The following is an 11,662-nucleotide window of genomic DNA, read 5'->3' as shown; positions in this document are numbered from 1 at the left end:
TGGGGGAGTTCGCGGAGCTGCGCAGGCGCCTCCAACCGCCTCCCGCCTTCTGGCACCAGCCACGTGACTCCCAACACGTGTCTCCTCAGCGCTGAGCGCTGCCTTTGACAAACCCGGGTCTGGGTTTTCCTTGCTGCCCGCAGTGTTAGCAGGCGATGGGTACTGAACGGCGGAGGTGCAGGAAGGGAGAGTGCGGAACTAGTCCAGTATAAAGATATTTAGTAGGCAAAACTAGAACATAGTAGAGTAAGCCAACGTGTGGGGTTAATCAAGTTTTAAATTTTGGTTCCCAGAGTTACCCTTTCATTTTCTCTTAAAAGTTGCTTTATTTCTGCTCCTTGAATTTAGCAGGGCTTGTTTATCTAGTCACATTTTCAGTCTGGCTTTGCTGATTGCACCCCAATAGCTTAATTCGACGTGCTCCTCTTTCTTTTGGATTTTATTTAAATTGGTAATTTCATCTGGAGCAGTGTTTCTCAATCCAGACAGCCGAAAGAAGACAGGGCTATGCTGTTTTAACTAATGCTTGGGCTTGGGGAGGCTGAGAACCAAGGACCTATTCTAGAACAGTACCTCACAAACTTAATTTAGGATCGCTTTTCACTTTAAAAAAACTAAGACCACTAGGAAGCTTCTGTTTTTCTTATATATTGATACCGTTTCAGAAACTGAAACTGAAAATTAAAAAATATTAATTCACTTAAAATAAATAGCCCATATAAAAATAACATTTTTAAATAAAAAGTAACTATTTTTCAAAACAAATGAGAATAGCCTTGTTTTTTATTTTTGAAAATCTCTTCAATTCCTGCCGTAATAAACGACAGCTGGATTTACATGGCTGCTTTTGTACCCAGTCTACTGCAATACCACACATCGTGGGGCTGTTGGAAAACTCCACTATGCACTGAGAGAATCAGAGTGAAACAGACAAGTAACGTCTTAGTATTATTAAGAAAAGTTCTTAGGGGCGCCTGGGGCTCAGTCCGTTCAGCCTCGGACTTTGGTTTAGGTCATGAACTCGTGGTTCATGAGTTTGAGCCCGGTGTCCGGCTCTGTGCTGACAGCTCAGAGCTTGGAGTCGGTTTCTGATTCTGTGTCTCCCTCGCTTTCTCTGCCCCTCCCTCGCTCATTCTCTGTCTCCAAAAATAAATAAATGATGAAAAAAAATTTTTTTTAAGTAAAGTTTTTATCTCATGGTGTCTCCGAGGAGGTCTTGGTGACATCTATATGCATACCACAGTTTTGAGAATTCATCTGGAGTGTTACCAGGTTCAGGTCTGACTCTGGGCAAGTATATGCAGTAGACATACATCTATCCTGGACATGAGGTCTTGCTGTATTTTCTTTCACCTTGCTTTTTTTCACTTTGTACATCCTGGAAATCTTTCTGTAGTAGCATCTAATATACTCCTGATTTCTTTCTTTATAGCTTATTTGATGGTTTCTAATAAAGAGATCCTATTTTATCATCTCTTACTCTGTAGGAGTTAGTTGTTTGAACTTGAGGTTCTAGTTTTTTATCTTATGTGTGTTATAACACCTTTAATACTACTTGTCACTAGTACAAAACCATATTTAGGCCAGGGTTCCAGAGCAGGAATTTTGTTTATATTTTGATTACCTCATACAAAAGCAGGTGGCAAGTCCTGCTGGTACCATTTTGGTGCTACCTTCCTTTCCATGGCAGCTTATTCGACCCTTAACTGGTTTTACGGCCAAATCTCTCCATTTTACATGCTGCTATCAGATTAAGCTTTCTGAAGCAATTGCATTAATTATTCCTAGGCTTAAAAGATTTAGTCTTCTCATTGCACGGATTTCAAAACCCTTTGTGAAATCCATGCAAATTCAAGACGTGATTGATGTTTTATCTGCAAAAATATGAATAATAAAAGAGGTTTCGGTCTCCTTTATAGGATATTAAAGTATTAACAAGCACACAGGGAGAAATTTAAGGGGGCACAGGGAATGCTTGAATCACATTCCAGGCAAGATTGTGTTCTTAAGGTGCCAAGAGAGGTCAAAGGAAGATCTCCGGTCCCAAGGAACATATATATATATCTCAGACAGAAAAGCAAGTGTTCTGTTGTTCCCCAGGCAAATTTTCTCTTCCTTCCTTTCTTGACTCCCTTTCCCCCGAAACCCCACTTTTGACCCTATAGTTGACAATGTTTATAGCACACTGATTTATCATATCCTCAAGCTTATTTCTGACATCTATTCATTGACAGAAGATAGCAAAAGTGAAAATACTTAGAAATGTAGCTTTTTACCTTAAGAGCTGTGGATCAGCTCTTTTCTAAAGTCTGAGCTTAAAATGTTTCACCAGCTGCATTGCATTTTATTTACTGATTTTGGGATCAAAAAAGTTCCGGTGATTTACATGTTGATATAAAAGTACAGCATCTCAGGGCCTTTGAGCTGTTCACTCTGCTTTCCTTAGAAATCAGCATGGTTAGTTTCCTCTTAGTTCAGGTCTAGGGTCACCTCAGTAACCCTTTTTCTGGCTACCCTATTTCTCACACTTCCTATCCAATTTCTTCCTTCACTTTTTTTTCCCTCTTAGCTTTTATCAACATATTTTACTTATTTGTGGCCTTCCTCTTCCATTGGAACATCAGGTCCATGAAGGTCTGTTTTTAGCTGTTTTGTTCACCGCTTTACCCCTGGCATCCAGAACAGTGCGTGGCACAGAGTAGAAAGTCAATAAATATTTGTTGGCTGAATGAATGAAAGGACAACACAACTGCAAACATACCTCCAAACCATCTTTATTAAAGACTATCAATATAAAAATAGCTTCATTATATAGAATAGAGAAATACAACTCTAGAAAATTAAATCATTTTCACACAGTTTAGTGTATAAAGTTTTAATAACATTTAATAATGTATTTTAGAATATCCAAAGTATACATCCTTGTTCTCAAAGTGTTCAGTGCTGAATTTTTTTCTCAGATTTTCCCCAACACTTTGTACAGTAGCAGGTATGATTTAGCTGGCTCCTGGGTTTTCAACCAATGGATAATAATAATAGATGGTGGTGGTAGTAGTAGTAGCTAACACTTTTACAGCGTGTGCACTGTGCAGGCACTATTTAGGGGGAACTTACACAGATAACAAGTGTTATTCACAATATTATTTCCAAGAATTTTCAAAGCAGACAAACCTACTAAATTGGTTTCGCAACTTTTCCCATTTGTGTCAGAAATATAAAAAAGCAGGCACTGCAAATTTACTATCTTGCCAGTATGCATCATCATCAATAGTTTCTTGGCACAAATAAGAAACTCTCCTTTGCTAAGTACAGTTCTCTAACCCGACAGAAAGAAAACAAAGGAAGAAAGGGGAGGAGGGTGAAGGGTGGAAGGTGTAGAATCTAAAACATAATTTTGGGGGGGCTACAAGATATATGGTGATGATAAAATAGTACCTGGTATTTCCCAAAATTGATAGTTCTATAGTCTTTTGCATTTATAGTCTAGTAAAAGGGAACATTTGCAGGATGCTAATAATAAAATCCAACTTAAGAATGTTTCTGTATCTGCTAAAACATACCTCTGGGGTATCTGCACTTTTACTTTGTCCCTTTTTTTTTTTTTTTATTATTTTTTTATTTTTTTTTTTAAATTTTTTTTTTTTCAACGTTTATTTATTTTTGGGACAGAGAGAGACAGAGCATGAACGGGGGAGGGGCAGAGAGAGAGGGAAACACAGAATCAGAAACAGGCTCCAGGCTCCGAGCCATCAGCCCAGAGCCTGACGCGGGGCTCGAACTCACGGACCGCGAGATCGTGACCTGGCTGAAGTCGGACGCTTAACCGACTGCGCCACCCAGGCGCCCTGTCCCTTTTTTTTAAATAAAGTGGCAGATAGGCAGTCATTGGCCAATAGTCAGATTGATCTTTCAGATGTGCATCTCAATAAATTTGGAAAATGGGCGGCTAGATTTAGTTACAATGCTTACTTCAATATCCATTTAGAGATGACAACCACAATGTTTGGTTTTATTTCCTAAAAATGCAGTGTCTCTGCAACATGAACATTATGCTATACATCTACAAAGTAGCAAAGGATTTTCCTCTTATTAAGGTAAGTAGACTACTTTGTCTTTTTATTTTAGTTATTGAGTGGTGGTCTCAAGATTCTTTGACACCATTAAAGCAGTTCAAAAGACCAAAATTTCATTAAATGAAATTTAAAAAAGTCCCTTATAATAAAACCTGAGATATTTTAGTTCAGTCTGTTTGAAAAGCTGAGGGGATTAATAGCTGCATTTATTAATACATCTCAGTATTGAAAATAGCACATGGTGTTTGGGGGACATATTAAGAAATTTAAGACATTTAATAAATACTTATAAACAAAGTTCCTTAAACTAATTCAGTGGTAAAGAGTCTACCATTCTGACCAATACTGTGATCTTAAGGGGAGGATATTTTAAGCCATTTTGTACATTTCAAGAACCAAATTTTCTTGCCTTGATTTCAATGTTAAATTTAAGGCCCACAAGTCACTAATAGAACAAATATAGTCATTTGCATTTTAAATACCTGGGTGAAAATTTCTCAAACTGATTACAGAGAGGTAACAGTGTTTCTTTTAAGACCAAATATTTCAGGGGCGGCTGGGTGGCTCAGTTGGTTGAGCGGCTGGCTTCGGCTCAGGTCATGATCTCGTGGTCCGTGAGTTCCAGCCCTGCGTCGGGCTCTGTGCTGACATCGGGCTCTGTGCTGACAGCTCAGACCTGGAGCCTGTTTCAGATTCTGTGTCTCCCTCTCTGACCCTTCCCCGTTCATGCTCTGTCTCTCTCTGTCTCAAAAATAAATAAACGTTAAAAAGAAAATTAAAAAAAAAAAGACCAAATATTTCAAATGGTGCACCCACTATGTTTTACAGTTAATTCTAACCTGGAGGGCTCATGTTCCAGGCGTCTGAGGGGAAGGAAATAGAAACTGATTTTACATGTGTTGGCATAATTTTCCTTCCAAAGCTTAAGTCCTGAAGAAGAAAAAACCCAGTATTGTAGTCTTAAGGGCATCTGAGACTTCAGGAGGATCCATTAGGTAAATGGTAATAAAAAATGCAGTTATTATGTTTTTCCTTCCTTCTCAATATACCAAATTGTCACAGTCAAAGAAAATTCTTATCTCATTAGTTTTCTTTCTCTACTAAAGGTCAAGTAAACTTTTGCTCATTAAGGTACCTCCCTCTGGGAAAACCCAACACATAATGAGACATATTTGTAAGGCAAAAATTAGTACTTAACAAGTCACCATAGGATTACTTTAATCCAAGTTTTTCAGTGTTTTTTAACATGATTAGGTTCGTAAAAAGATTTACATACAGCTGTCTTGAAATTCATGAACTATATAAAATGTGTGTGCATACCTGAATATATTTCAACAAAAAGAAAAATAATAAAAGTTTATGGACACTAAATAGTTTAAAAACTATATTCTGGACAAAACAGAGCTGATCTGAAAGAGTAAAGAGAATCAAATAAATAGAGAAAAAAGTTTAATTTTCATTCCTTAGTTCTTCTACCCCACAGTGAGGTATCTATTAAAGCACTTAAACTAAAGAAAAGTATTTGATCTAATAAGGAGTCAGTACTTGGACATGACAAATTTAGATACTGACGAGTAGGCAAGAAGAAAAAAAATTGCACATGTTACTTAAGAGGGAGTTTAGAAGTCTCAATGCAGTCATCTCATTTATACATGAAGATTCTGAACTCAGAGAGGCACAAAAACTTGTTCATGGTCACAGCACTAATTAGTTACAGGACCCGGTCACATCCTCCAGTTTTGTGATTCTTTCACCAGATATCCTCATTAGTCTTGAGAAAAATACACAAGTGAATTTACTTATGAACTGTGTATTTTTCCAAGATAAATATTTCCTCAAGATAAATATTTCCTCTATTAATTTTATATAAAACTTCACATTATTTCAAACTGGTCAATAAATTAACATTACATACAAAAATGGAAATAAGTTAAAAATCCCTTCTTATTTTGATCAAGTATCTTTTCAAAAGTCTGACAATACTACATAAGATTTAGTGCATCAAACCCAAGAGCATATTATCTCAATATTTAACATTATTATGTTCAAAACTGAACAGTTAAAAGAAGCTAAACCTTATCTTCTTGTGTATGTTTTCAGCAATCCTAACACTGTTCAATGTTCCATGCATAGTTGCTATGCATCAAGAAAACACAGCTACAAGGTTAATCCAAAGAACAATTTAAAAGCCATTTCTATGGCAATTTCTGTGACTGAATCATGAAAACAGACGTAAAGTTCTTGAAGTTTGGGACGAAGAAAGAGTCTCCTGTAGAGGAAAAGAACACACTCATTTCAGAAATTCAAAAAACAAAAATCAAAGGGAAAAAACTCCAATCTTTTAATATATCTTATTTTTGTTTTTGAAAGAATTAGTAGTGAATTAAAAACCACTAGTCTAAATCTATAGTAGGGGGAAATACAGCTAGATTAATTTTTAAATAAATAATATATGTCTTAGGTCAATTATTTCTATTTTTCCAGAGTGTAAAAAGCCTATTTCATCAATATGTAATTACCATATCCCTCAGTTTTAAAATATTAAATGTAGTCATTATCATTACAATAAAGCCAGTTGATGTTAACATCATTAAGTACAATAGTTACTGAACACTGCCATTTACTTTCTAAATGTTAATTATTATTAAAACATTTTAAATATATGATTTGTTTTTGGAGATAGTATTCAATTGGAAATACCACTGAAACTTTGATTTTTTTTAGAGAGTTAAAATTTTGATATATTTATGGGGCACCTAGGTGACTCAGTTGGTTAAGTGCCTGACTTCAGCTAAGGTCATGATCTCATGGCATGTAAATTTGAGTCAGGCTCTGTGCTGACAGCTCAGGGCCTGGAGCCTCCTTCTGATTCTGTGTCTCTATCTCTCTCTGCCCCTAGTCCTCTCACACTCTGTTGCTGTCTCTCTCTCTCAAAAATAAATGAACATTAAAAAAAATTAAAAAAAAATTTGTTGATACATTTAGTGGACACTAGTATATACAAATCAAACTTTTAAATCAGAGATAGTTTGCCTGACTTTCTTAAATTTTTCTATTCTTTTTTTTTTTAATGTTTGTTTATTTTTGAGAGAGAGAGACAGAGTGCAAGCGAAGGAGGGGCAGAGAGAGAGACACAAAATCTGAAGCAGGCTCCAGGCGCTGAGCTGTCAGCACAGAGCCTTATGTGGGGCTCGAACTCACGAACCGTGAAATCTTGACCTGATCCCAAGTTGGACCCTTAACTGACTAAGCCACCCAGGTGCTCCAAATTTATCTAGTATATACATATCTGCATCATCATAATTCAATACCTCTTGATTCTTTCTATTCCAATTGTTGTGAATGTAGTTAAGGCTCCACTGCACATGTGCATGTATGCCTAACTGTTCTTATCTCTGTTCTCTGTGTCTACACTACTCCCTTTCCTGCTCCTGGTGTAATCTTACAGTAGCACATCTCTAATCAGACTACACAGAGTTGAGCTTATGCTGATGCTCCTCCCAACTTTGGTTGATTACACAATCACAATCACAGGAGTTTACTAAAAATATAGAGTCCCGCTATCCTAGATTCTGTTAGTGGGTCTGGGGTGGGCCACAGGCATCTCTGATTTTAATAAGTGACTCAGGTGATTCAAAATCTTATGGACCAATACACAGGATTACTTCTTCCACCATTTTTTTTAGGTTAAATTTTGTTTTTTATTTATTATTTATTAATTTAAATATAATTTATGTTTAAGTTAGCTAACATACAGTGTATACAGGGTACTCTTGGCTTCGGGAGTAAATTCACATGATTCATTGCTTACATACAACACCCAGTGCTCATCCCAACAAGTGCCCTCCTCAATGCCCATCACCCATTTTCCCCTCTCCCCCGCCCCTGTCAACCCTCAGTTTGTTCTCTGCATTTATGAGTCTCTTGTGGTTTGCCTCTCTCCCTGTCTGTTTGTAACTATTTTTTTCCCCTTCTTTCCCCATGGTCTTCTGTTAAGTTTCTCAAATTCCACATATGAGTGAAAACACATGATATGTTTCTCTGACTTATTTCACTTAGCATATTACTCTCCAGTTCCATCCACATTGTTGCAAATGGCAAAATTTCATTCTTTCTCATTGCTGAGTAGTATTCCATTGTATATATATACCACATCTTCTTTATCCATTCATCAGTTGGTGAACATTTGGGCTCTTTCCATAATTTGGCTATTGTTGATAGTGCTGCTATAAACATCGGGATGCATGTGCCCCTGTGAATCAGCACTCTGTATCCTGTGGATAAATTCCTAGTGGTGCTATTGCTGGGTTGTAGGGTAATTCTGTTTTTAATTTTTTGAGGAAACTCTACACTGTTTCTAGAATGGCTGTACCAGATTGCATTTGCACCAGCAGTACAAGAGGGTTCCTGATTCTCCACATCCTTGTCAACATCTGTTGTTTCCTGAGTTGTTAATTTTAGCCATTCTGACCGGTGTAAGGTGGTATCTCAGTGTGGTTTTGATTTGTATTTCCAAGATGATGAATGATGTTGAGCATTTTTTCATGTGTCTGTTGGCCATCTGGATGTCTTCTTTGTAAAAGTGTCTAGTCATGTCTTCTGCCCAATTCTTCACTGGATTATTTGTTTTTCCAGTGTTGAGTTTGGTAAGTTCTTTATAGATTTTGAATAATAACCTTTATCTGGTATGTCATTAGCAAATATCTTCTCCTATTCCGTCATTTGCCTTTTAGTTTTGTTGATTGTTTCCTTTGCTATGCAGAAGCTTTTTATCTTGAAGAGGTCCCAATAGTTCATTTTTGCTTTTATTTCCCTTGCCTGCAGAGATGTGCTGAGTAAGAAGTTGCTGCAACCTCAGTTGCAAAGGTCAAAGAGGTTGTTGCCTGTTGTTCCCCTCCTCTAGGGTATTGATGGTCTCCTGTCTCACATTAGGTCTTATGTCCATTTTGAGTTTATTTTTGTGTATGGTGTAAGAAAGTGGCCCAGGTCCATTCTTCTGCATGTTGCTGTCCAGTTCTACCAGCACCATTTGCTAAAGAGACTGTCTTTTTCCCATTGGATACTCTTTCCTGCTTTGTCGAAGATGAGCTAGCCATATATTTGTGGGTCCAATTCTGGGTTCTCAATTCTATTCCATTGCTCTATGTGTCTATTTTTGTTCCAATACCATGCTGTCTTGATGATTACAGCTTTGTAGCACAGGCTAAAGTCTGGGATGGTGATGCCTCCAGCTTTGGTTTTCTTTTTCAACATTATTCTAGCTATTCAGGGTCTTTTGTGGTTCCATACAAATTTTAGGATTGTTTATTCTAGTTCTGAGAATAATGCTGGTGCAATTTTAACTGGAATTGAATTGAACGTGTAGATTGCTTTGGGTAATATCGACATTTTAACAATATTTGTTCTTCCATTCCATGAGCATGGAATGTTTTCCCATTTCTTTGTGTCTTCTTCAATTTCTTTCATAAGTTTTCTATAGTTTTTAGCATATAGATCTTCTACGTCTTTGGTTAGGTTTATTCCTAGGTATTTTATGATTCTTGGTGCAACTGTAAATGGGACTGATTTCTTGATTTCTCTTTCTGTTGCTTCATTATTGGTGTATAGAAATGCAACTGATCTGTACATTGATTGTACATCCTGTGACTTTTCTGAATTCATGGATCAGTTCTAGCAGTTTTTTGGTGGAGTGTTTTGGGTTTTACATGTAGAGTATCATGTCATCTACAAAAAATGAAAGTTTGACTTCTTCCTTGCCAATTTGGATGCCTTTTATTTCATTTTTTTGTCTGACTGCTGAGGCTAGGACTTCCAACAGTATGTTAAACAACAGTGGTGAGAATGGACATCCCCACTGTGTTCCTGATCTCAGGGGGAAAGCTTTTAGGTTTTTTCCATTGAGGATGATATTAGCTGTAGGCCTTTCATATATGGCTTTTATGATGTTAAGGTATATTCCTTCTATCCCAACTTTCTTGAGGGTTTTTATTAAGAAAGGATGCTGTATTTTGTCAAATGCTTTTTCCACATCTATTGACAGGATCATATGGTTCTTATCTTTTCTTCTATTAATATGATGTATCACATTGATTGATTTGCAAATATTGAACCAGCCCTGCAGCCCAGGAATGAATTCCACTTGATCATGGTGAATCATTCTTTTAATATACTCTTGAATTAGATTTGCTAGTATCTTGTTGAGAATTTTTGCATCCATGTTCATCAGGAATATTGGCCTGTAATTCTCCTTTTTTAGTGGGATCTTTGGTTTGGGAATAAAGGAATGCTGGCTTCATAGAATGAGTCTGAAAGCTTTCCTTCTGTTTCTATTTTTTGGAAACACTTGAAAAGAATAGGTATTAATTCTGCTTTAAATGTCTGGTAGAATTCCCCTGGGAAGCCATCTGGCCCAGGACTCTTATTTGCTGGGAGATTTTTGATAACCTATTCAATTTCTTCGCTGGTTATAGGTCTGTTTAAATTTTCTATTTCTTCCTGTTTGAGTTTTGGGTGTCTAGGAATTTGTCCATTTCTTCCAGATTGTCCAGTTTCTTGGCGTATAATTTTTCACAGTATTCTCTAATAACTGTATTTCTGTGGTGTTGGTTGTGATCTTTCCTCTTTCATTCATGATTTTATCTACTTGGGTTCTCTCTTTTCTTTTGGAGAGGACTGGCTAGGGTTTTATCAATTTTGTTTATTCTTTCAAAAAACCAGCTCTTAGATTCATTGATCTGTTTCCACTGTTTTTTTTTTTTAATTCTATATTGTTTATTTCTGCTTTAATCTTTATTATTTCTCTTCTGCTGGCTTTGGGGTTTCTTTGCTGCTCTGCTTCTAGTTCCTTTAAGTGTGAAGTTAGGTTTTGTATTTGGGATTTTTCTTGTTTCTTGAGATAGTCCTGGATTGCAAGGTATTTTCCTCTTAGGACTATCTTTGCTGCATCCTAAAGTCTTTGGACTGTCATGTTTTCATTTTCATTTGCTTCCATATATTTTTAAATTTCTCCTTTAATTGGCTGGTTGACCCATTCATTCTTTAGTACAATATTCTTTAACCTCCATGCATTTGGAGGCTTTCCAAATTTTTTCTTGTGGTTGATTTCAAGTTTCATAGCATCGTGGTCTGAAAATACGTATGGTATGATCTCAATTCTTTTATATTTATTCAGGGCTGTTTTGTGACCCAGTATATGATCTATTTTGGAGAATGTTCCATGTGCAGTTGAGAAGAATGTGTATACTGCTACTTTGGGATGGAAAGTTCTGAATATATCTGTCAAGTCCATCTAGTCCTGTGTATAATTCAAGGACATTGTTTCTTTATTGATTTTTCTGCCTATATGATCTGTCCATTGCTGTAAGGGGAGTATTAACATCACCTACGATTACCATATTGTTATCAATAAGATTGCTTATGTTTGTGATTAACTGATATATATATTTAGGTGCTCTCAAGTAGAGGACACAAACATTTACAACTGTTAGCTCTTCTTGATGGACAGACCCCTTAATTATGATAGAATGCCCTTCTTCATCTCTTTTTACAGTCTTTAGTTTAAAATCTAGTTTGTCTGAGACAAATATGGC

General features: G+C 36.5%; 1 protein-coding gene across 1 annotated transcript in view; it reads right to left on the bottom strand.

The window, feature by feature from the left end:
• Positions 1-6,203: 6,203 nt before the first annotated feature.
• Positions 6,204-11,662, bottom strand: part of INTU (inturned planar cell polarity protein) — an 88,277-nt gene continuing 82,818 nt past the window's right edge. Inside the window, exon 16 of the mRNA XM_047091957.1 lies at positions 6,204-6,342. Coding sequence (XP_046947913.1) covers positions 6,231-6,342 — 112 coding nt within the window. The 3' untranslated portion in view covers positions 6,204-6,230. The remainder of the gene's footprint in view (positions 6,343-11,662) is intronic.

The sequence above is a fragment of the Lynx rufus genome, unplaced genomic scaffold, assembly GCF_022079265.1.
Source record: "Lynx rufus isolate CCGP_SWC_20201006 ecotype Redwood Valley unplaced genomic scaffold, mLynRuf1.p SCAF_3, whole genome shotgun sequence".
In the NCBI taxonomy this organism is placed as follows: domain Eukaryota; kingdom Metazoa; phylum Chordata; class Mammalia; order Carnivora; family Felidae; genus Lynx; species Lynx rufus.
Note: the sequence above shows the minus strand (reverse complement) of the source record. Positions and strands in the feature narration are given on the sequence as shown.